General features: G+C 42.5%; 1 protein-coding gene across 2 annotated transcripts in view; it reads left to right on the top strand.

Moving 5' to 3' along the window:
* The first annotated feature begins 4,256 nt into the window (after positions 1-4,256).
* Positions 4,257-26,647, top strand: part of Dync2li1 (dynein cytoplasmic 2 light intermediate chain 1) — a 39,732-nt gene continuing 17,341 nt past the window's right edge. For both annotated transcript variants that reach the window (XM_021652823.2, XM_021652815.2), the window contains exons 1-8: positions 4,257-4,388; positions 7,234-7,351; positions 10,122-10,156; positions 11,954-12,023; positions 17,019-17,107; positions 22,653-22,839; positions 23,909-23,977; positions 24,517-24,594. In XM_021652823.2, the coding sequence (XP_021508498.1) occupies positions 4,381-4,388; positions 7,234-7,351; positions 10,122-10,156; positions 11,954-12,023; positions 17,019-17,107; positions 22,653-22,839; positions 23,909-23,977; positions 24,517-24,594 (654 nt within the window). In that variant the 5' untranslated portion in view covers positions 4,257-4,380. The remainder of the gene's footprint in view (positions 4,389-7,233; positions 7,352-10,121; positions 10,157-11,953; positions 12,024-17,018; positions 17,108-22,652; positions 22,840-23,908; positions 23,978-24,516; positions 24,595-26,647) is intronic.

Raw genomic sequence — 26,647 nt, 5'->3', positions numbered from 1 at the left:
ATAGGCTATGAAAACAGGCAAACAGAAATTTGTGTTTTCCCATGATGTTTATAAGAGACATTAACTACAACTTACAAAGTTGTCCCAAAATGTTTCTCTTAGTGAATTGTTTGCTGGTGTTTTCCATAGAGAAAAATATGGTGACCAGATTCCTAGTTCACTCTTAACTGTTAATTGAACTGCGGTATAATCCTGAGGAACTAGCCGATATGGTTTCCTGTCCTTCTCCAGTGAGGGCTTTTGGTGTCCACAGTTTGCCCACGTGCTGCCTCTAGGCTGCCACAGAATCCGCCCTCTCCCCAGCCCTGGTCTGACTGCTGTGAGGCTGCGTGAGGTGAGGCCCAGGAAGGATCTTGGCTCCTGGTCGGTGCCGAAGCTCAGATTGCCCTCAGTTCCCTCTTCCCTAAAAGAAGGGATTTACAGGCAGAAGAGAAACTTTTTATCTCTTTTGAACTCCAAATTGGGCTAAGTTCACACATAGATATTTAAGGTGACATGAAATTTGTCCATATTTTCAAGTGGCCTCAACATGTTCTGTCTAGGTCATAGTTAGAAGGGCTCCACAAGGGGCTGGAGAGATTGCTTAGAGGTTAAGAACATTGGCTGTTCTTCCAAAGGTCCGGAGTTCAATTCCCAGCACCCACATGGTGGTTCACAACCATCTAAAGTGAGTTCTGGTGTGCAGGCACACATGCCGACAGAATGCTGTATGAAAAAATAAATAAATCTAAAAAAAAAAAAAAAAAAAAAAAAAGAAGGGCTCCACGTCAGAGGTCTCCACATCACAGGTCACAGGCCAGGACCGGATGCTGCCATGAGGTGAGACAACACTTGCTCCAAACTGTGCCATATTTGCAAATATAGCTTCCCCTCCACTGACCTCCCAGGGAGTGGGTGGCTGTCGTCAGCACTGGTGCCATCTCCCCCGTTCTGCAGAACGTGATTATTGACCTTGTCCGAAGGTCCCAGATGGTCCCCCGGGTGCCCTCTCAAATTCCCAATGCCCTCTGAGCCTGGTTTTCTTCCTTTTTGACGTCAACACCTGGCTAACAGGACTTTCCATTCATCTGCTACCAAAGCGAGAAGTATGGACTTTTCTGCTTTCCTAAGACCCAACTCTCTGCTCTGATAACTTATATTAGTTTGGGGTAGATTTCTAAAGTTCAACTTGAACTAATTCAGAAAACAACGAGAAACTCACTTCTCATTTTCATTACAAAGATACTAGGATGCCTCAAATAACTAGATGAAGTCATAAGAAAAGGACACAGAGGGATCTTGGGAAACCCTGGGCACTTGTTCCAGGACTTTCTGTTCATACCAATGTGCTTGTTAGGGGTTCTTTCTACTACAGCACAAATGGTAATTTTCTCCAAAGGGGAATGACCTCCTTTTTCCCATCATAATTTGAAAAATCCCAGGGAAGGACTCTGATTGACCTAGTTCATAGTTCATGTTTATGCCAACTCAGCATTGGGTGATGCCAAAAGAAATCACTAAACCAAATCTGCACGACAGAATAGTGTGCGGCCAGTACGTTTTGTTATGATGACTTTATACCTAATAAATGGAAATTCTTGCTTAAAATTTGGATTTTAGCTACAGTACAGTCTTAACTCCAAGAAAAAGAATTAGTTGTAAGACATCAAAATGTTGAATGTTTACTTCTTTTGGGGTAAACTTATTTCACCATTGTCTTTTCTCTTACTTTTCCTTTTCATCTTCTTTTATTTTTCTCTTTATAAGTGCTAGGGACTCAATACAAGGCTTTTCACATTCTAGGCAAGAATTCTCTAGCATTAAACCAAGTACCAAGTTCTTGTCCTCTCTCTCTCTTGCTCTGTCTCTCCCTGTATACCATTTTTTCCCTGCAAGAAATTTATATGACATTGAAAACAAAGGGGGAAATATAAAAACTGTCACTCCTGACTATTGCTAATAGTGTCCATATGGTCTTCTAGATTCCAAAAAATCCTCCACACAGCTGCAAAACATTATCTCACAGAAACACAGGACCAGTCCATGTGTGCCCATTTTAAAATCATACCTGGCTTCTCAGCACAGGCAAGCCCAGACCACAAGACCCTTCCCAGCAGCCCAGCCTCGTGCCCGATGTGTGCGTCTTGTCTCAGCTCCACAGGTGCCTTCTGTCCTCCCAGATAAACCATAACTCTCCAAACAGTTCCGCCCTGTGCCTGTAGCCTTCTGAGCTGCTGCCGTGCCATGCAGCAGCCATATAAAGCTCGCTCCTACATCACCACCAACTTTGAAGTCCTGAGCCTTCTTGAAGTGATACAGAAGGGGGCTTAGATCTTTTGTCCCACTTTGCTTTCTGTTACTGTGATAAAGACCATGACCAAAAGCAACCTGGAAAGGAGAGAGTTTATTTAGATTATATGTTTCAATCACTGTCCGCCATTGAAGAAGTCAGGGTAGGAACTGAAGCAGGGAAGGAACCTGGAGGCAGGAACTGAAGCAGACACCAAGGAGGTGTGTTGCTTACTGGCACTGCCCATAGTGGGCTGGGCCCTTTCACATCAGTCATTAACCAAGAAAATGCCCCCACGGGCTTGCCTATGGGTTAATCTGGTGAAGACAATCCTTCAAGTAAGGTCTCCCTTACAGATCATTTTTGTCAAGTTGGTAAAAAATTATTGTGGTGCTTTAAATGAGATGCCCTCCACAGTCTCAGGTATTTGAACACTTGGTGCCCAGCAGGCATGTAGCACTGTTTGGAGACACAGCCTTGGTGAAAGAAGAATACCACTGAGAGAAGGCTCGGAGAGTCCAAGGCTCCGACCACTTTTAGTTAGCTTGCTCTCCTTTGTGCTTTCAGTGTAAGGTATGAGCCCTTTGTTTTCTTTCCTTCCTCCATTCCTGCTGCTTGTTCCCATGCCTTTCCCACCATTATGGACTGTTAACCCTCTGGAACTGTAAGCCAAAATAAACTTGCTCTTCTGTGAGTTGCCTCTGTCGTGGTGTCTTATCCTAACAGAAAAGCAACTGACACAGCCATGCACTTAAGCATGTTTTTCATCTGTACAGGAAGGTCACTTTCCTTGCTCAGATCTGAAACCTCGAGACAAAGGAGGAAAACAGAATTCAGCTACTCAGTCAGATGAGCTGAATTCACCTTGAGTTAATGCCGTTAATCTGGGTCCAGACAGATCAGCAGTTCTCAACCTTCCTAATGCTGTGACCCTTTAATAATAATAATCTCATGTTGTGGTGACCCCAACCATAAAATTATTTGTGTTGCTACTTCCTAACTGTGACTTTGCTACTGTTATGAACCATAATGTAAATATCTGGTGTGAAAGGGCTAGTTGACCTCCCGAAGAGATTGCAACCCACAACTTGAGAATCGCTGCTCTATATCTTCCTTTTCACCAGACTCCCTCCTCCAACCATCTATCCTGGTTATCCAAAACAATTACAGTCTTGATGTGCTAGTGGTGCTGTGCCTGGCAAGCAGTACAACTCAATAAGGTACTTACTAAACGATACCAGATGGCACAGTGGTTATCGCACTATGGTTATCAATATCTATGTGACCTCCTAAATAGCACGCAGGCATTCCAACCCGGGAGCCCAAGTCATTACAGAACAGTATTCACAAGCACAGGCTGGCTAGCTCCAGAGTACAAAGACCAGTTCTGTGAGGGATATGGCAGCCTCCTTTGAAACCAGCCTTCCTCTGATGAACACCACTTTCATTTTTAGCCCTCCTAAAGGTGCAACTGTAGTCTTTTCCAGCTCCACAATACACCACGCTGTCGGGGAGATTCTGTTCCCAACATGAATGCTCTTTTCTTTTACCAACATTCCGCTTCATTTCCAGGAATATGCTCCTTATGTCTCTTCATTCCAAGCCACCATCAGGGCTGAGGGTGTGATTCATAGAAAACTGGAGGGGGGGGTTTGCACGCCTGTTTTGATTTAATAGTTGAATTTCTTTTTCTTCCAATACATTATTAGGTTACAGCACAACAATATTTCAGCTTCTATTCCCAAATCATGGCAATAGACGGGGGGGAGTTAAAAACAAGAAAGCAGAGACCCCTGGCATGCAGTCGGCACTCAGTAAAAATAAAAACTAAAAAAACCTTCAAGCCCCAAATTTTCGATTCCAGATGCAGGCAGATGCTCACCATGTCCTCTGACATCCTAGTGGTTGACGCTGAAAAGTGAGACGGGAACAGAAGGTCAAGAACTACACTTCCCATAAGGCCTCTCTTTGGCACGCAGCCCCGGCCCTGACGTCGTTGCCATGGCAACCGAGGAGCCCGCTTTCCCTGGCCCAACCTGGAGCTTGCGGCCTGACTGGGTCAGTGCTGGTCCTCTCGCAGAGCCCAGGACATCTGGGGCGGCGTAGCCACCATGCCCAGGTATTGCTAAACCTGCCGACGGGTTGCTCACGACCTCCTCTCTTTCGCATCTGCACATGGAAGGGGCACGGAAAGGTGGGGCGGACGCACCCAGCCCTGGCGCTGTGGGTGAGACAGCCCCCGTCTATACCTCGCATCCACATCCCACCCCCTAACCCCCCAGGCCTGTAGCGAGAAGATTCTGTCACAAACAAGTAGAAAAGTTAGCGATTAGGAAAGATCATCAACTACACCCGTTCTCTGACTGCAGTGAAGTTTCTCGAGTGTCACATGCTGTTGCAGGCCGGGCCACAGGCGGTGGTGAGCCAGACCTCAGAGCCTCCTCCCAGGGCTCCCTGCCTCGTGGCCCCGGGCTTCTTTACTTCAGAGGAGGAAAGCGCAACTTCTCCTTGAAGGCGGAGGTTGGGGGTACTGATGGTTTGTGGAATACATTTGAACTCTTCATCTCTACAAGGTCCCTTTAAAGTACCTACAGAGATGTCGGGGAGGGGGCCAGAGGTCCACCAGAGAGCAGTATAGATCTTTTGCCCCCTTCTGGATCAGAGGCATTAGCTTCAGTAGAGTTTATGAAGTTCAGGATTAGAAATGAGTCGGTTTTGCATAGCGTTCTCGTTGGTTACTGTAGTGAGGCTATAGGTACAGGGTTGGGTTTTGTGTGTGTGTGTGTGTGTGTGTGTGTGTGTGTGTGGTTTTGTTTTGTTTTTGGTGTTTGTTTGGTGGGGGCCATAACATTGAAAATCCCTTTCCTTTTACTGGGTACTTAAAAAAAACAGATAATGGCACTTTGGAGGAATGGTGTGGAAACAGAGCAGGCATTTGGACACAGCATTCCTGCAGGCTGGCCTATGAAATAAAATCATTAAACGCAGCATTTTGGGATTTCTGTTTTGACTTTGTCTTCCTGTTCTGACATTTTAAAATATTCTCGTTTTGTTTGGGGGTTCTGGGAATTGAACTCAGAGCCTCATGCATGCTAGGCAGGCACAGTACCGCTTTAACTTTATCATCAGCCTTGCTTCTGGTCCTTGTCTGTCTGGTAATAACTATAGGCCATCAATAGCCTTTGTAGTTTAAAAGGCCAGGGCCTAAGACTAAATGAATAGTAACGTTGTAACAGTAACAATGGGCCCCCAAAGCAGACAGTATTTTTTTAAAAAAGTTGGCATTTCAGAGATGAAGAAATAGATTTGAGTGTGAGGATTAGCAGAGATTGAATGATAATTAGTTGCTCAACAAATACTTGCTTAGGACTGGGAAAATGGCTCAGTGGATAAAGCGCTTATGTCCAAGCATGAGGACCTGAGTCAGCGAATGCAAGGTGTGGGGCTTGTGTCTGTGAGCTTGGGACGCAGCGGGAGGGACCGAAGACAGATGGATCCCTAGAGCGTGCAGGACGTCTACCCACGAAGGCAAAGAGGCATGCATTCGTGCTCTCTGCTCTTGGCTGCGGAAGTGACTAGCTGAGGCAAGCTCCGGACTTAACTACCTGCTATCCGTGACCCCTGGAATCGTGAGGCAAACGAATCCATGCTTTGTCAGGGTGCTTGTTGTGGTTGTTTTTAAAGATGTATTTATTTATTATGTGTACAGTGTTCTGCCTGCAGGCCAGAAGAGGGCACCAGATCCCGTTATGTTTGCTGGGGCTTGAACTCAGACTTCTGGAAGAGCAGACCGTGCTCTTAACCACTGAGCCGTCTCTCCAATCCGGGCAGGACGTTTAACCACAGCAGTAGAATGGAAGCTAGGGCACTCCCCTATCAATTTCCTCACGAGCCATTTCCAGGCAAAGGGTGCTAGAAAACGCTTCAGTGTTTACCTGGTTATCAACTCTCAGGAAGTAGTATTTTTATAAATCTTATAGGAATAAAATTTCTCTGCTGGAAATGACTATTTCTAAAGATTCCTTTCGCTTCTCTGGCTTTTGTTTTTCTGTTTATTTTTTTTAATTTAAAAAATTCCTGTTGACTATTCTTTTTTAATTATTTATTCATTTATTTATTTATTTTTAATTTTTTATATTAATCACAGGTTATTTACTTTGTATCCCAGCCGTAGCCCCCTCCCTCATTCCCTCCCAATCCCACCCTCCCTCTCTCATCTCCTCCCAAGACCATGCCCCTTTCCAAGACCACTGTTAAGGGAGAACCTCCTCCCCTTCCATCTGACCCTAGCTTATCAGGTCTCTTCAGGACTGGCTGCAATGTCCTCTTCTGTGGCCTAGCAGGGCTGCTCCTCTCTCAGGAGGAGGGGGGGTTTGAAAAGCTCACCATTGAGTTCATGTCAGAAATAGTCCCTGTTCCCCTTACTAGAGAACCCACTTGGATACTGAGCTACCATGGTCTATATCCGGGAAGGGGTTCTAGGTTATATCCATACATGGTCCTTGGTTGGAGAAACAGTCTCATGAAAGACCCCTGTGCCCTGATATATTTGGTCCTTGTGGAGCTCCTGTCCTCTCCAGGTCTTACTAACTCCCCTTCTCTCATATGATTCCCTGTATTCTGACAAAGGTTTGGTTATGAGTCTTAACATCTGCTTTGATACACTGCTAGGTAGAGTCTTTCAGAGGCCCTCTGTGGTAGGCTCCTGTCCTGTTACTTGTTTTCTCCTACATCCAATGTCCATCCCATGTCTTTCTAAGTGAGGATTGATCCTCTTACTCTGGGTCCTCTCTCTTGTTTATCTTGTTTAGGTGTATAGTTTTCAGTATGTTTATCCTATCTTACAGGTCTATATAAGTGAGTATATACCATGTGTGTCTTTCTGCTTTTGGGATACCTCACTCAGGATGATCGTTTCTAGGTCCCACCATTTGCCTGCAATTGTTTTTCTATTTCTTATGCAGTGAAACTCTCTGGGAAATTGCAAAAGCTGAAGTGGAAAAAAGGAGAAGTCATGGAAGTGAAGGGGATGCAGCTGAAGTTGGAGAAAAATCTGTTTTTTTCATTGGCAGTAAAAATGGGGTAATACTTTAATATTTGTTTTTCACAATGTAACAATCAGAGACAAATTTTACTATAATACTTTGATATAATTTACGTATTTTCAACTCTTTAATCAAGTATTCACCCTAATTTAGCATAAGTTAGAAAGGGCTTATCACTGATCTGGAAAAATTTATAACAGTGAAGTAAATTTTAGGAAGACTTTTAAATATTTTTATTTCACGTTTGAAGCATTCAGATCTGCTTTGATTGCATGTAAAGGCCAGGAGCCTCTTAAATTTCTGAGCCAACATCTAAGTAAGTCAATATCTTAACAGCATCCAGACCATGGACTCAGGGACTTCACTTTTAGGAATCTCTATGAAGGAACAGTTGAATTGTGTTAGTGATGGTTATAAAAAACTTAGTTGTGTAGGAAAATGTGAGGGGGGTGAGGTGGTGCTCCCTATTCTCTGTGAGGCCATTCAACCAAGTTCATGGAAAATTTGGGATGTGGCCACACAGCCAGAGCAGCTGTGTCATATCCACAACAGAATTCCTTCGTGCAAGGCAGGGCTGCAAGAGACAGTGTCCACAAATGATCAGTGCCGCAAGCTTTCAGATGCCAGCACCCATGTAGCATCATGCTTGTTTCCATTTGGAGCTCATTTTACTGTTCATTCTCCATGCTCCATGCTTCCACATAAGGGCGCTGAAAACAGAAAGCTTCCAGGAACCACTGAGTCCGCACGCTCAGTGAGCACCTGTGTACCCCTCGTGTCTCAGCATCCCCTCAGAATTACCTCCAGGATCCTAGGTTCCTCCATGTGGCATTTTATCTTTGTTATTATTAAAAATTAGATTTATTGACATAAATAATCATGTAACAAGAAAAAAGTTGGGGCTGGAGAGATGGCTCAATAGTTAAGAGCTTTTCTTCCAGAAGACCTAGTTTGAGTTCCATCACCCGCATGACAGCTTATAACTGGCTGCTACTCCAGTCCTGAGGGAGCAGAAGCCCTCTTCTGGTCTTTTCAGGCACCAGGCATGTGTACAGACATACATGTAGGCAAAACTCCCATACACTTGGCAACCAAGCACCCAGTATGAGAGCCTAGGGAAAATGTTTCATTCAGACCATGTCAGCATCTACGAGAGAGCGAAGGCTAATGCTTGAAAGGCAAAAAATTAAAAAAAGGCATCAGTTTGGGCTCAAGTGAGTATCCTCAGGATCTAGAACAGTGGAAGTAGGAGAGAGAAGGAATTAGATTGCTCTTTTCATGATGGAGATTAAGACAGAACTAATCTGATGAACATGGTATTTGTAATTTTCCCCATCACTCACTTGCATGGATACAGGGACCAAGGGGGAGGGTGGCCATTCTCTAGAATGGGTGTTTCCTGATGAGGAAGCCTAAGAGCCAGTGATTTGCGAGGGATGATTGTAGTGATAAACTGCTGACTTGAGGATGGATAGAGAGTGTGGTGAAGGTAGCAAGAGCCTGGCAGAGGACGAAGAGGACAAACATTGGGGTCGACAGGTTTTTGAGACCTTCGCCAAGGTGGGGCGGCCTGTTGTGATTCCTGAAGAAGTGGCTGCAGAAACATTCTGCATGATTTGGAAGTTGTGCCATTCCTAGTGGTGAAAGGATTCAAGATAAAACTGTGGGCGTGATGTGTAGCGGGTACAGGGAGAAAAAACTGCAAACCTGTCCATTAGAAATGCCGTAACCTAGTTGTGTCCATCTATGTGCGTGTGTACAAGTGGAGACAGATTCTTGTGAGTGAAAAGGAAGCAGGAAAATGCATTTCAGTGTTGACATCTTATCATGTAAATGTATTCCTACATTGCCATACCTAATGGCTGTATATTCCTTGTGTGGCTTGCCTTAAAGAATTTTTTTGGCACATGGAAGCATTTAGTGTTTCAGTTTTGTGTAGCAATAGCCGTACTTAGGGGTGAACATTGTTTTATAGCTAGCCCATTACAAATAGTTTATTTGATCTGATCAGATTGCACAGATATTCTGGAGCGATGTATTACTATCTTTTGGTTAAAAAATGTAGCCTTTTATGTTAGAAGAAAGAGAGGGAGTGAAAGATTCTATCTTTTTGGCAACCTAGGGTTTCCCAAGCTTTTCCTGGTAGCCCAGAGGTCCTGCAGGGGTCCTGTCCCTGCCACTCCTTTCACATCCCTTCCTTGTAAGGACTCATCAATTTTTATTATTATTATTATTATTATTATTATTATTATTAAACCAGTCTCTGGAGAGGATATGGCTTAAGTCTCATGGGACAGGGCCTGTACTTCTTGACTCCTGAAAAGGAAGTTGGAATGAACGCCTCCTCTAGAATCAAAAGCCACTGCTCAAGCACAGTGTTTGAGCACACCTACAGCATGTCCTTTATTTGTGCATTACCTTTAGCCTGTGTTTCTACTTCATCGATTGGGATGGAAACATTTTAGAATACACTAATCAGGCTAACCAGTAATTAGCATTGCTGAGGAAAGAGAAAGTTTCAGAGAGCTGTCAGGTGACCACTAAAGTGTGGTGTGGTTTGCCAATATTCGTCGTATGTGGGACTCTACAGCCAGCAGCGTAGTTACGTTGTGATAGAAAGTTATATTGTGGGAAAGTTCACTTTTCCCACTTATCAAACTTCCAAGTAATTCTGAAGGTTTTTAGTTTCCAGGTAATTTATCATCCACATCATTTCAAAAGCTGTTTTTTGGGCCACAGTTCCGATCACTAATAAAATTTTACATGTGGGTGATGTTAACGCACTATTCTTTCTTTTTAATTTCTAGGGAAAGACTACTATTATTCTAAGGTGTCTTGACAGGTAAGTGTTATCAACCTCTGTTAGACAACATTCACGCTGGTTCAGCTACAGGAGAGCAAGTTAGACCTCAAAAGGCAGATAGAAGAAGAAGAATTTTGAGACTCAAAATATTTAATTCTCAACCTTGCTTACAACCTTTAAAGATATTCTCAATATTAAATACAACCTTTAAGAGCACCTTTAAAGATAAGAAAACTGAAAGATTCTGGGTTGATACTAGATTTTCCTGTTTAAAGGAGAAAAGTAACCACCGTTGCCCTACCTCCAATGGTGCTTTTGTTCTTTTGAGCTGCTTTGCTGATTGTAATAGGTGTTTTCTATAATGACTTGTCCAGGGTGACATAAGTGTAAGATGAAGTGCTATGAACTGTAACAGTGAATGATTCATTTTGGCTTTCTTGAAGTGTACCCAGAAATAGGATGATTTTTTTTAAGTTGTGGGTTATCCATGCTAGACATTTTGTTTTAGGAGAAGTGTCTTGCTTCCTAAAAAAGTTATAGTTTCAGGAACATATAACTAAATAATCCTTGGTGTGCATATATGGTGTATATCTGCCAAGTTCAAAATATTCAACAAATAGAAATATGCAAATCAGAAATTTTAAACTTGTGGTTTTTGTTCTCCAGGTTTAAACTAAAGTTAATATTATTCAGCCCCCAAAAAGGAAAGAAATCCATCATTGGAAAGCACTTGCTGCCTTTTGAGGAGGACCCAGGGTTGATTCCCAGCACCTACATTGTAGCTCACAACTATCTGTGACTCCAAGGGATCCAACTCCTCCTGGCCTCCACAGGCACCTGGCATGTACATTGTACACACACATGCATGCAGGCCCATACTCACCTACATAAAATAAATCTTTAATTAAAAAAAAAGAAATTCCATTATATTCTGCAATGCAGGTGAACTTTAAGGACACCATGCTAAGTGAAATGAGCCAGTCACAAAATAAACAAAACTGTCTGGTTCCTTTTGTATGAGGCACTCAGAGTCTCACAGAAGCAGAAGTGAGAGGGGTGGTAGCCAGGGACTGGTCAAAGGGGACGTGGAAGTCTTTTAATGCATTTGGAGTTGCGATTCTGCATTTGAGAAGTCATGAGGATTGCTTGCACAGCAGTGTGAATGAATATACTTCATATTACAAACTACACACATAAAATGGTATACCTGTCAATTTTATTTCATATATTTTTACAACATTAAAAATGAATATATACCATAAAATTGGCTGCCAAACAGTTTAAACTTGCATAAGTAATTTATTAAATATTTAATTATTTTCCAAATCACTTGTTGGTTTTATGCCCTTGTTCAGATATTTTTTTTTCAACTCTCATATTTGGCTGAAATTTGAAATAAAGAACTACATAAAAGTCTCCCACTGATGTCCTTACAGTTTACAGGCATTAGGTTCTCAGCTCCCACACTGAAGCTGAACAAACAAGTGAGTATTTCTCACATGGTGAGAATTCCAAGAGCTGGTGGCCCAGCATGGCCCCTGAGGCTCCCAGCTCACTGCTTCTGCCCAGGCCCCTGCAAGGCTGTCATACTATTCAGGTGCCGTTATTCGCTCCTGCACCTGCCACTGAAACCTCTAAGATAGTTTTGAAGGGCTTATTTGTATCTTGTGGAATAATGCCACTCAACTTTACCTCAGTGCTAGTATTCAAGGTAGCCTCTTTGTTAATAAAGTGTTGAAGAGGAAGTGAAAATGGGTAGGATTATAGCAAACAAACAAACAAAAAACAACCAGTACCACCACCATCATAAAACTAACGTCTGCCCTTGTTGCACAGGGATGAGCCAGCAAAGCCCACTTTAGCTTTGGAGTATACGTACGGAAGAAGAACAAAGGGACACAACACAGTGAGTCGCTTCTCATGCCTTAGATGGGAGGCCATGACGCTGACATGGCTCTATGTTATCTGCAAACAGTAAACATGCCAGTGGTGCATGTCACAGGGATGTGCTTTAAACTTCACCTGCAGTTAAGCTGAAGGGAAGCCCATCTAATCTGGGAAAATATTTTAGTTTTCTCTATTGTATTTTAAAGTGTTGAAAAAGACTTATTTGCAATTGTTGCAAGTTCTTTTGCCTACTTAAGCCAGTTTAATGTTGTGAGTTCCTCATTCTGTGTGTGATACATTTACTTTGGGCTTTTGTTTTGTTTTTAATTATGTATCTCAGACTGTCCTGAAACTCAGTATGTTGCCCAGATGGCCCCAAATTTGCAATCCTCCTATCTCAGCTTTCTGAGTATTATTGGAGTTACAGACATATGACAGCAGACCCAGCATGAAATAGGATTTCTTTGAAATTTGATTGTATAGGGTTCTTTGCCTACTTACAGTATTATGTAGATGGGACTTTTTATTTTTCAAATGAAAATAGCATTATTACTGCCCCCATGTCTGTAATTTTAAAATTATTTTTAGATTTGTCATACAACATATTTTAAGCAAACTTTCTCCCTTCTCCAAGTCTTCTAGTTCTTTCCACCTCCCTACTCACCCAGCTTCATATTCTTTCCCTCAAAAGAGGGAAAAACTGAAGCAAACAAAATGAAACAAAGAAGACAAAAACCCGACAAACCATTACCAAAAACCCAAACAAACAAAAACCCAGCACACAGAAAAGCATGGGATCATTTTGTTTTTGTCAGTTAGTTCCTCCTGAACAGGAGGCCTGCCTTCAAGTGTGGTCGATGTACCCAGTGGCATCCACTGGAGAAAACTGATTTTCTTCTCCCAGCAGGTATCAATTGCAAACAGTTTCTTGGTGAGAAACTCGGTGTCCCCCTTCCCCTCTTTCATGCTGGGACTTTATTAACTTGAACTTATGCAGCCCTTCTACATTCTGTCATAGTCTGTGAGTTCATATGTTTATCCACCCTGTGGTGTCTGTGAGATGTTGTTTCCTTGGGGTCTTCCACCACTTCTGGCTCTTAACAATCCTTCCACCTCCTCTTCCAGTAGATTTTCTGAGCCTTGACAGGAGAGGTTTGATAAGGACATCCACTTAGGGCGAGGTGCCCTGAGGTCTCTCACTGTCTGCACATGGTCTAGCAGGTGCCTATCATAGCGTAGTAAGTCTCTGTGTTAATCGCCATCTATTACAAAAAGAAGCTTCTCTGATGAGTTTGAGCACTGCACTGTGTAAACGTTTTTACTCCCTCAGATGAGGACTGAGACGGGGGCCGCGCCCAAGCTGTGCCAATACCCGGCTAGGTCTGAGCCCAGAGCATTTCTTTCTCTTCTAACTATCAGTAGGCCTTGGTCTGGAAGCTTCTAGCCTCCATATAATCTAATCGTCTAAGCTGACTGATTCAGTCCAGCTTCTCTCAGCTTCTGATTGAATTGCTCTACTTGGCCTCATATTAACTTTGGCAGTAGGTTCTAATCTTCTGACTCCCCATTCTCTGGCTTGTTTTATCTTTACCTGTGTCCAGTTTGTTCTCTCTGCTCCTTATCTCTGTAAAACCACCTGGGTAAAACTGCTATACATACACACATACACTACGCCACCATCACACCTTTCTCTCTCACTGCTCTTAAGTCATCTTTCTTTCCTATATTGTTCTCCTATGGGTTGGGTGTATCCTACCTCTGACTCATTCTGTCAGATCTTTTTCTGATTCATCACTTTGTCTGCCCCTCAATTAGACATCACTTTCAAACGTGGCTGCTTTGTTTTACAAACTAAACTTACCTTCATTGTTAGAGATTGAAGGTGTGTACTAAGGGCATGTCTGTATTCCAGCCAGATCATACAGTAATCCAGGGTATGTCTGCATTCTGGCCAGATTATATAGACTAGAAGGTCTTTGGATGTGATCCCTAGCCAGAGAAGCCATGTTGCTGAATAAAAATTCCTGTTCAGCACTAATATGTGGGTAAAGCAATGGTCATTAGGAGTCATTTTATTGCTATGTTCATTTAGAAAAATAATAGCAGTAGGTTTTCTCTTAGACCCATGACCTGTCTACTGTCATGTTCATGTCCTCATGTTCACGGTCAGTAGGTTCTCTCTTGCGGTGTAAGCCTTAAATCCAATCAATATGCAATTGAAATGTGATTGGTTGCTCCCATTACCTTTGTGCCAGTTCTGCACCAATATATCTTAAAGGCAGGTCACTGTTGTAAGGTCTGTAGTTGGGTGATATTGATGATTAACATTCTCTGAAAGTGCGCAAAGTACCTCCAACACTATGAATGCTAATCAGTAGACACAAAGCTTCTAGTTGAGCATGAGCTCAACTTCTCCACGTTCAGCGACATCAGTAAGTGGTGTTGTCAGCAATGGGGCTGTACCACCCAGTTGTGGTGGGTACACAACAGCATGGGCAGTAGCCTGTGGTGTTTGAGCGGCGTGGGCTTAGTCTATGAGACCCCTTTGGTCAGCAACTCAACCCAGGCTGTAGCCCATTCCTGCTACTGGAGATTTTACTTGGTAACATATAATCTTTAATGGCATTTGTGCCCCCTCCCAACACACACACTATATGATAACTCAAAGGAGTTTTTGTTTTTAATTATATGTTTACATGTGTATCTTTGTGTGGGTATTTGCACATGAGGCAGGTGCCCACAGAGACCAGAGGAGAGCATTGGATTGCCTAGAGCTGGAGTTATAGGTAGCCGAGAGTTGCCTGACATGAGAACAGAACCGGGGTCCTCTGCAAGAGCAACAAGTACTCTTAACCACTGAGCCCTCTCTCCAGCCCTTGGTGTTTCTGTTTTATTCCAGGGACAGGCTCTTCTTACATACCCAGGTTGGTCTAGAGCTCTCTATGCACTCCAGAATGGCCTTGAGCTCACAGTCCTGCCTCAGAGCTCCTGAGGGCTGATTACAGGTGTAAATGACCATATCCATTTATGAGTTACTTTTAATTTCTCTAAAAATCTTCTAAAAATATGGGGCTTGAACTAGGAAATATTTGTGAAAATATACTGTTCAAAATCTAAACTATTAGTGTGTTGGTTTTTTTTTTTTGTTTTTTTTTTTTTAATAGAGAATTAGGGTTGTAACTCAGTGATAAAAGATTGGTCTGGCATTCTTAGTCCCTGAGTTCAATCTCTAGCATTTTGGAAGGGAAAAAAAAAAACATCTAAAAGTTGATAGCATCTAAAAGTTGGAGACCACAGGCCTAATTCCACCTGCTTTAGTGTCTGTTGAAAGGATGTTAGAAACTGTTCAGCATAGAGGAAGACCTTAGAGTAGTATATGGTGTGGGGACAGAAATTCCTAAGTGGAATAGCTTTTGACTGTCTCATAGCAAACGGTATCACTTCTTAAACTTAGGTGTGTAACAGAAGGCCCTACGACTTTGATGCAAAAGTACATTTGTGTAGGCTGATCTAGCTCAAGTTTTTGGTCATTAGACACTGTATTAAAGAATTATATGGCCAAGCATGTAGAAGATACCCTGTGATCCCAGCACTCGGGAGGTGGAAGCAGGTGGATCTTTGTAAGTTCAAAGTCAGCCTAGTCTGTGTTACAAGTTCCAGGCCAGCTAGGACTGCCCAGTGAGACCTTGTCTCACGAAATACACACACACACACACAGAGTTATAGATGGATGTAAGTGTGTTAAGAATTGAAGCTGCCTGCTCTTGCTTTCTGGATCTACCAGTGAAAGCTGGTTATTAAAACTGAGAAATTAAAAAGAAAAGAAAAGATGATAGACTGAGATGTAGGATAATCTCGTTTTTGTGATTCACATGATTTATGATGTGAGCTCTCCTTTTTATGGGAAACTTGAAACAGCTCTCACAAACTTTACTTCTGAGAAGGGCTGTAAAATCTTTCTTTGTCACACTGTGAAGCCAGAGAGATTTTTCCAGTGAAAAATGACTCATTCCACAAACATTAGTGATTCAAGTATCAACAACAGTAAAACGATTTAGCAATTATGAGAATTTGTCCCAAGAAAAGGAAAATAACGTATATTCATCTAAAACATGCTTAACTGCCATCCACCCGTCCCAGTTCATGGTAGCAGGTACCTGAAAACCCATGTGACTGCCTGTTACATGTTGTTTCTCTAAACTTTGGACTGTAGCAGGGCGTTATCTGCATTCATTTCAAAGCTTCACAACTCTGTCAGATTAAGGGTTTCGTTATGAGTTCTAGCCGGAAACACTGTCAGCTCCTTGTACAGGGCAAAGGTGCTTGAGCATCAAAATGCCAGTTGACAACTGGGAGGTGCCCCAGTGAGCAGTTTGGGGCCACACTATAGCCAAACTGTATGACTACCTGCCTTGTCAATCCCCTCCTAGTGAAGAGTCCTCCAAACTGAGAAGCATGGCTAGCCTTGTCCCACCCCCTGCCCACACCTGTCATTACAGTGGCAGCCTGCCGATATCCCCTGGGGAATACTTTTGCTCAGGCCTACACTATCACCTACTGCGGCCCCATTCCTCAGGTCTTAGCTGTGAAAGTCACTTGCTTGAGAGCGTCTGTACTTCTAAATCAGAATGTTCTATTTCACTGTTTCATATCCAGATGGAATCCCAGATATGTTAAACTGAATAATTATACTTAAATTTTATTTAAGCATATATTTCATGTGCTATTAATATGTATAAAATTGGGAGCACTGTGTTTGCCTTATTAAGGTATAAACAGAGTTGGTATTTATCTTTACAGGAAGATATATATTGCTGATGGTTCCTTTGTTCTTTGGAGTGCATTTGGTGCCTTCCAAAGCATGGAATAGGAAGGAAAAGTTTCAAGTAAGAAGAAAGGGTTAGCTGAGGGTGAATATTTGTATCTATAATTGTTACTGATAGATGTTAATGAAGTATAACAAAACACTTAAAAGTTTAAAATGAATATTTTTAAGCCCTCTATTTTCTTTCAGCCAAAGGACATTGCTCACTTTTGGGAACTGGGCGGAGGAACCTCTCTATTGGACTTAATCAGCATACCCATCACCAGTGATACCTTAAGGTGAGTGGGAGTTCACCGGGTGTCTGTGCAATGCCCACCTATCACCAGTGCTGCCCTCAGGTGAGTGAGAGCAGACAGGTATGTCTGTGCAATGCCCGTGCACAGGCCTTCAAGAGTCGACAGTTTTATACTGCCTGCAGGTTTGCAGCTCTTCCTTGCCATGAGCCTGGGCTGCAGTGCTTCCAGAGAAATCTTGAAAGACTGAGGTTCTGGCCAGAGCTGAGTGAGGTGCAGTCCTGCCAGCAACGCATTTTACAAGCCTGCTACGTGGGGAAAAATGTCAAATAATATTTGGGTGATGAATTTGTTTTCAAAAGTATGAAAAGATTAATTCTTTCCACCCTATCTTGGTGTGAGTTAATTCTGCCCTGCGGTTTTTCTTCGTCTGGCTGGTGTCAGTCTCCTGTGGAATCTAACACACTAATATTGTTGGGTGTCACCCAGAGGATGACTGTTGGAGAGGAAAGGGCTCTGCACTGACTTTTGAGAGCCAAAACCAAGGGACAGACTCCAAACCCACAGACACTCCGACGCATTGGCCATATCAGACGTGGAAACTCGGGATACGTCCGTGTTGCTAGGAACTGGGCTTAGCCAAGAAAAAAAGACATATTAAAGTTGAAGTATATTTCTTGTCAGAAATTAACACGAACCATTGCTGTTGCCTGAACCCAGCAATTATCTGTTACATTTCAGGGAAGAGCCTTAGGAATGGAATTTTGTCTTCTTTACAAGACAGTTGCTTTCCCAGAGATAGTTGGATACAGGCCAGACTGGCTTTATGTATGCAGCAATTTCTTTCTTTTAGTAAAATACAGTTTATTTTCTTTTGTTTTGAGACAGGGTCTGGCAGTGTAGCCCAAGGTAACTTCAAACTCACAGAGATCCACCTGATTCTGCCTTCTGAGTACTGGAATTAAAAGCATGTGTAGTATTTGTGTGTGTGTGCATGCATACACATGTAGACTGTCTGTGCCTGTGGATACCAGAAGAGGGCATCAGATCCCCCAGAGCTGGAGTTATAGTCTGTTGTAAGGTATCCAGGATGGGCTGGGGCTCCATAAACTAAATTCTTTTTTTTTTTTTTTTTGTTTTTTTTTTTTTTTTTTGTCAGCAGGCTTCCTATCAGACTTTGTAGTGGGGAGCATTAAAATGGATGTCTCAGCTGGTCTTTAGTGTATGCTAGAATTCCACAGAAGGTAGGCTGTAATGCCAGTGAAGGAATGGGCTTGCTAGAGAGAATAAGTAAGCAGGCAGAGAGCCAGCTTCCTTCTTTCATGCCTTTATATTAGGCTGCCAGCAGATAGTGTGGTCCAGATTAAAGGAAGATCTTCCCACCTCAAAGATCTGGATTAAAAGTATGTCTTCCCACTTCAATTGGTTTAATTAAGGTAAAAAAAAAAATATCTCACATGCATTTCCAGCCACTTGGGTTTTAGTTAATTCCACTTGTAGTCAAGTGGACAACCAAGAACAGCCATCACAGAATCCATTGGAGAAAACTAACTTTTCATTTGCAAGGTTATCAATTGGAGATAGCTTCTGGGTTAGGAATGGGGATGTGATTTTCCCTTCTCCTTTCAGCTCTAGGACCCAATCTAGTGCAGACCTGTGTAGGCTGTGTGCTTGCTGCCTCAGTCTGTGAGTTCATAGTGCACAGAACCTTTTGATTTAGAGGGCCTTGTTTTCTTGGTGTCCTCTATCCCCTCTGGCTCTTACATTCTTCTTGCCTCTTCTTCTACAGGGTTGCCTGAACCCTAACAGGAGGTATTTGCTAAAGACAGTGGGTTTAGTGCTGAGTGTTCCAGGGCCTCTCACTCTCTGCACATTGTCTGGCTGTGGGTCTTTGTGTCTGTTCCCATCTTCTGTAGGAGGAAGCTTCCTAGCAACTAGTGTGTTTGTAGTTGACCAGAAGAGGTGGTGAGAGTGGGGATGATGAGAGTGGGGAGTTGCTTAGGAACCCTGCCACCTTGTATGGCCAGACACAGGGAGGCTGTAAACAGAGACCCACTTTGCCTGTGCTGGGTCTTGGCTCCTGTTCTAGCCCTCACTTGTACGTGACTCACTCCTCTTCACTTAATCTGAGACCCGGCCAGACAGGCTCCTGGAAACTTAGGGTTTACAGGAAGTGAAAACTTTCCATATTTCTTTAATACCTCACTGTGTGGGGTCTGAGACTTCCCATCCCTGGGCTCTAGGGCAGCTAGAAGCCAGCCTTGGGAGAGGGAAAAGATCTGGCTGTAAGGAATTAGGCCCAGGGCTGCTGGGTAGTCCGGAGGGTTGGTGAGGATTTCACTTAAAGTAGCTGCTAGTCACAGAGAATTATTAAACTGGAATTAGTCTGGCACATGATTTCCTTGTATTGGTCAACACCCAGCAAACTGAGAAACTGCTATACGACCTCATGTGATTAGATACTGTTTACCTTTCACATAAAGGCTCACAGAACAGAGTGTTTCCACAGACTGAGTAATCCACGTAGAACATTGCCTATGGTGAGTCCCCACTGTAAGAACTTTTAATCTGTTTTCTGAGTTAACCTTTGCCATAAAGAAGGTACAGAGCAACACAAGTACTAGAAACAAAAAGTTGGGTAATGCATTTCTTTTGCCTATTTTTAGTGTTAAAAATTACTTTTATGTTATATTATTTACCACAGTAAAAAGATTGCACTGGTCTTTTAAAAAACAAAAATATAACTATAAACAAAGTATAATTCACTAAAGCTCTAAGAGTAAACCTAGTTTCTTTACTCCTGTGTAGTCAGTATGTGATTCTACAGTGACGTGGACTATTTATAAACACAAGGTGATATGGAAATGACTGGCTGGACAGGATTACAAATGCACTTGATAATTAGTATCTGAATGATTTTAAATGAGACCACAGGCACAGAATTTAGATACTGTTTTGTATGACTTATCCAAAATAGCTTGTTTGACTGACCCTCACAAGATAACTACATAACTAAATAGCATCATTTTGTCTCCTGGAAAAATATTTGCCTGTTGAATGAGCATGTTGGCTCTGAGCTGGGCCTGATAGCTCACAACTGCAATCCTAGCACTCAGAAAGCAGAGGCAGGCAGATCTCTGTCAGTTCCAGGACAGCCTGATCCACAGAGCTAGTTCCAGAACTGCCAGGTCTACACAGACAAACCCTGTCTCAAAAAAGAAAAATTATTGGTCATGATTAGATATCTGTGTACTTACTGTGACCATTTTGTTAAAGCATTCATCTCTATCTATCTATCTATCTATCTATCTATCTATCTCTCTCTCTCTCTATCTATCTTTGTTTTTCAGTTGGTAAAATATGCATAACATAAAATTTACCACTGACATCATTTATTAATGAGTCATTCTGTGACATTAAGAACATTTCTACTGTTGTATAGCCAAAACCACCACGTTCATTCCTAGGACCTTTTCGTCTTCCTATAGTGATGTTCCTGAGACTCTTGGCAGTTTGAGTCCTTGGTATCTTATATAATGAAGTCCTATAGCATTTGCCTTGTATAGTTTATTTAACTTAGCATAATGTCTTCAAGGTCATACTGTAGCGTGTGTTGAACTCCCTTTGTGAAAGTGGGTAGTACTCTGTTATATGATTATACTATAGTTTGCTCACCCATTAACCCATCTATGGACATGTGCATTGTTTTCCCTTGTGACTGTTGTGACTGGTGCTGCCGTGAACATTGATAGCCACATAGTTTTTCAGTCTTAGCTTCCTTCTGGGCATAGTGGCTCGTGCCTGTGATCCCAGCAGTCTGGGCCCTAGCCAAGATTATATTGGGTGGGTTCAAGGCCATCCTAGGCTACATAATAAATTCCAGATTAGCCAAGGCTACAAGGTAAGTACCTGTCTCAAAAAACAAATAATAAATAAATAATTTAAAATTAGCTTCTTCAGAATTTGAGGCATAGACCTGAAATTGCTGAATCTTGTGGTATCATGCCCAAAAAATCTGGGCACAGGAGTCTTTTCTGAGACTGATAGTCCAACCAAGGGCCATTCATGGAGATAACCTAGAACCCCTGCACAGATGTAGCCCCTCGTAGCTCAGTCTCCAAGTAGGTTACCTAGTAATGGGAACAGGGACTGTCTCTGACATGAACTCAGTGGCTGGCTCTTTGATCACCTCCGCCTGAGGGGGGAGCAACCTTACCAAGCCACAGAGGAAGACAATGCAGCCACTCCTGATGAAACCTGTTAGGCTAGGGTCAGATGGAAGGGGAGGAGGACCTCCCCTATCAGTGGACTGGGGGAGGGGCATGGGAGGAGATGGGGGAGGGAGGGTAGGAGTGGGAGGGAATGAGGGAGGGGACTACAGCTGGGATACAAAACAAATAAACTGTAATTAATATTTAAAAATTTTTAAAAGAAAATAAAAAACAAATAACAATTTAATTAATTAATTAAAATTAGCTTCCTCAGAATTTGAGGCATAGACCTTGAATTGCTGAATCATGTGGTGATTCTATTGTATCATTTTAGGAACAGCCATGCTGTTTTCCATAGCTGCTACACCATTTCATATTCTCACCAGCGATGCACAGAACTCTGTTTCTGTATTCTCAGCAGCACTTACTTTCTTTTTTTTTTTTCTTCAGTAACAGATACCCTAATGGCTGTGAGACCATGCTCTCATTTTGGGTTTGCTTTACACTTTTTTCATAGAAATTGTTGAGCACTTCATAATTTTTAAAAATGTTATGTATATAGGTGTTCTGTGTGCATGAATGTGTATCTGTGCACCACATGCATGCAGTACATACAGAGCCCAGCAGGGGTATCAGAACCCCAGAACTGGAATTGACTCGTCATCTGCCAGAAGAGTAGCCAGTGCTTCTAACTGCTGAGCTGTTTCTCCAAGCTTTAAGCATCTTTTCATGTGCTTCTTGGCCAATGGAATATCTCATTGGAGTTATTTGAACCCATTCATAAGTGGGTAATTTTGTAGAGTTTAGATTTATGTTAAATGTGTAGGAATGGCATCCACTGTGTATGGTGATGGCAGTGTCCTCTGCTAATCAGAGCTGTGCTTTCAGGAGACAGCATATGGCTGGCAGACAGACACCTGTGGTTTAAAGGCAGTTGTCCATTTACTAGTGCATATAAATATGCACTTCTAACTTCAGACTCACAAAACGGGCACCAGCTCACCTGGGGAGACTCCCACAAAGGTCAAGTAAACTGCCCAACAAGCCTTGTCAGTCCTTCTGTCTACATTGTATTGCTGCTGACATTGGCATCGAGAATTTTTCTCCTCTTCTTTGGAGCACCAGGTAAAATTAGGTGTAAACGAAGCATCATTCAGCATCTCTGTCTAAACTGAATTTTCTTAGTTGTAATGCTGAGTGCCTGCAGGGAAAAACACCCGGGTAGAGAAGGCTGTAACCACATTCTCACTCTCACTCTCGTCCTAGAATAATGGTATGCCGGGCTTTTCTTAAACTCTATTAGATAAACCTCAGAACATCCACATCTCAGAGCAATCACTATTGGAATCTCTTGTTTAAACCTGTTTTTATTTCTTTAGGACATTTTCTATTGTTCTCGTTTTGGATCTTTCCAAACCTAATGACCTTTGGCCCACCATGGAAAATCTGCTGCAAGCCACAAAAAGCCACGTAGACAAAGTGATAATGAAGCTGGGGAAGATGAACTCCAAAGCCGCCTCCGAGATGAGGCAGAGGATGTGGAGCGCTATGCAAAAGGACCATCCGGTGAGCTGGTCGGGCGTTCTGGCGTCGGCGCCATACAGAGCAGGGCCGCCCCTGCAACACAGCTTCTTTAGTTTTCTGCAAGACTCAAAACTCATGTGATGTAGATGAAACTGTTCACTGGAGAATTATAGCCATTTCATAAAACTCCAGTAAGTGCAAAATAAGGGAAAGATGGTGATGTGTTCCTGTTAGGCATCTGCTGTGGTTATCGTGGTGAATCTCACCACTCAAGACAAGTGGGATTTAGAGCAGAATTCTGATAATGATTTTATAATCTCTGTAAAATGAAAATGGAAACCAGATTGAACTGGCAAAGACTGTAGCTAAAGACTGAAGCAGAATCAGAGTTCCAACAGTCTTCCCCACACGGTGTTCTCCATTCATTAGTGTCTGTCACATGTCATCAGGCTCTTCCCATTGTCTAGAAACTATTTAAATTATAAAGTTGCTATGATGGCAGCACAAATTATTTAAACACAGTCTGGAATGTCATGATGTAGAAAACTGGATGGATGTCCATGGTTTGTGTGCATGTGTCTTACATAGACTCAGAGCAAAACAAAGCCAAGCTGTAAGTAATTAACATAAATTAGAAACCCCACAAATACAGTGTGCTGTGCAGGAGAACAGAATAGTAGCTGAGCTGTGGTGGCACAGGCCTTTGATCCCAGTACTTCGAAAACAGAGGCAGGTGGATCTCTGAGTCCCAGGACAACCTGGTCTACAGAATGAGTTCCAGGACAGCCAGGCCATAAGAGAAATCTCATCCCCAAAACCAAAAAACAAAAATGATGACCAAAAATAAAAGAGTAAAGAAAGAGTGAAAGAAAAAGAAAACAGAACAATAGAACAAGGAAACAAATGAACGATATGGTATTTTGAGAATTGCTGTTTCTGGCTTTACACTAAAATACAGCATGAGGTGAAAGTTATTATTTTAACAAACTATGACAGTAAATATGGTCAACATCTATGAAGAGATGAAAAATGATGTTTTTTAAAAATAAATAAAAATTCCTGAGGGCATAGCAATACACAGCTAAAATCAAATATATTTATGCATTAACAGGATCGTGAATTAATTGACCCATTTCCGATACCTCTGGTCATAATTGGAAGTAAATATGATATTTTTCAGGTATGTGCTTCCATTTCATTGGGTATGCTTTGTGAGGAGGAATAAAAATGATGAACTAAGAACAATCACTCTGGACGGGACAGGCTCAGAAGCACCCTTCTTAAGGATTTTAGAAAGGGGGATACATTAAGGACATCCCAAGGAGGTAAAGAAGAGTCCAGTGGTTAGAACGGGGACCAGGCAGGAGACTTAGAAAACAAATCTTCAGCGCCAAGGGATAAGATTTACTTCCCAACTTTAAATTGAAGAAAGTAGGAAATTAGTTTCTTCTTATCTTGGCTTGTCAGAGAATCCTTAGGGTATTCCGCAAGATGAAATGTGTGCTTATATCTGGATTCTCTTAAGCCAAGCATTTAAACTGATCTGATAGCCGTGGCAGTAGAAGGCTGCAGCCCTTGCTCAGTCTCCGTAGGCAGGAATGTGGAGACCCAGCCCGACTCCTCAGGGTTGGGGCTTAAAAACAAATAATACGCCTCTCCCTGAGTGAGCTGTTGAGATCCCTCGGCTTATTTTTTTCTTTCAATAATTTTCTTGTACAGGATTTTGATCCTGAGAAGAGAAAGGTGATATGCAAGACGCTTCGGTTTGTTGCGCATTATTATGGCGCCTCCCTGATGGTCAGTGCTTTTCCTGTCTTTTGGGCTTGCATGGAGAGGAGGGAGTGTGGAGAGTGGAGCTGGCTGCACAGCTGTGAATAAGAGATGCGCTAATATCGCATTGTCCTGTTTTCTCGAACTTCCAACACCCTGTTCCTGCAGGCTGTTAGGCAGGGTGTCTGCAGACCACACTCGTTCAAGGCTCTCCTCCTACATTGCTTGTATCTGTAGGCCCAGGCAAGCTTACAGAGACACGCTGGCGTATTCACTCACTTTTATTTTTCTCTTTAAGGATTAGAATCTATATTCCCTCAAAAGAAAATAGGGGGAAAACTTTAACAAATGTTGTTGTAGAGGTTAAAGTCATTAATTTTGAGCTGGGCATGGCAATGCACGCCTGTAATCCCAGCACTCAGGAAGTCAGAGGCAGGCAGATCACTGTGAGTTCAAGGCCACCCTGGTCTACAAAGAGAGTCCAAGACAGCCAAAGGCCACACAGAGAAACCCTGTCGCAAAAAAAAAAAAAAACAAAAAAAAAAAAACATGAATTTTGAGATCATGTTCCCTGGGTCAATGTCAATGTGACCACTTATTAGACCCATGATTTTAGGCAAATCACCTAAGGCTCACCTCTTCTCAGGTAAAATGGACGGAAATGGTACCTTCTTCATAAGAGTGTCATGAGGAGCAGCAGATGGGTTTGTGAAGGGCTCAGTGTAGGGCTTCAAACATGGAGCTCATCAGTAAATGGTGGTGATAGCCTGGTACACTCAGGAGACTGAGGCAGGAGGCGCCCAAGTGCAAGCCAGCCTGAGCTGCACAGGCCTGTCTCACAACAACCCAGAAAGTAGGTGGTTTTAACTGTCTTCTGTGGCTGGCAGATTGTACTGGCTATCCTTTAAGCAAATGATGAAATATAAAATAATTTTGCTAAAAAAAAAAAATAATAATTTTGCTGAAAAATGATACCTTAATTTCTGAGCTGCTTTTGCTAGGTAAACTTGTAAGGTACATTACAAGATTAATTTTAAGATTTAACATAACCTACCTTCTCCAGGCCTGTATAGTGAGACCCTGCCTCAAAAAACAAAACCAAAGCTACTTTAGTATTTGAATAAATACTTAATGATCTCCTTTCCTCTAGTGCACTCACAGCATATCCAAGGCTCCTGCCTTCATGGCTGAAAGTGCTGTATATTCTGTATGTTTTCAGTTTTATGGATTTAGAGCATTTCACATTCCATTTCCATGTCCCATTTGCCTTTTTAGCCCAAACTCTTATCTGCCTATGTCAGGCTGACAGAATGCTTTGAGAAATACTTCCACCATTTTGAAAAGAATCAATATGGCGGAGCTTTCTAATGCCAACATATTACTACTAATGAGTGCAGAGGGACGTGTAACCCATCGCTACCTGAAAATGGGATGAGTTGCTCTGGGTGTGAGTCCCTCCGCACTGAGCTGACCCACGAGGAGGTCAAGAGCTGTGTGTGGAAGCGTTTGCGAGGCAGCAGTTAGAGGAGTTAGTGAGAAATTTTCTAATGTTCTCCCATCCCACATCCCGTGGCACATATTTGTGACTAGGTTTCCTCCTCTCCCATATAATAAAAACAAAATATTATAAGATGACATAGTTTAAATCAATAACAATGTATTAATTACATTGTGACCAATATGTAATTATGTAGTAAAATTAAGTCTAACAGTTGGTTTTTTCCTATTTTTAAATACCACAGGATAAACATTAGCATTACTCTAGTTCTTTGTTTTAAATTAATGTATCTGATCTTTGTCTTTGAATGGCGAGGGATTTGGGAGGCAAGCCGTGACTGAAGCAGCCTGTAGAATGGCCGTGCGCCCTGTCTGCCCCAGGCCTGAGCCTAACTGTTGGTAGAAGCCACCTCCTCTCACTGTCCTCAAAGCTCCGGATTTGAGCTTCTTGGCTTCCACCCCAGCCTGCAGCTGTTACACAACTGCCTTGATGGCCACAGGACACTGTAGGTGCCACAGCCACTCGTGATATCTCCCTCCCATTGTCTAGGCAACCCAGTTTACACCGGGGACTCTTTCTTTT

Source organism: Meriones unguiculatus, chromosome 1 (genome assembly GCF_030254825.1).
Source record: "Meriones unguiculatus strain TT.TT164.6M chromosome 1, Bangor_MerUng_6.1, whole genome shotgun sequence".
Taxonomy (NCBI): Eukaryota; Metazoa; Chordata; class Mammalia; order Rodentia; family Muridae; genus Meriones; species Meriones unguiculatus.
This window is presented reverse-complemented; position numbering and strand designations above follow the sequence as displayed.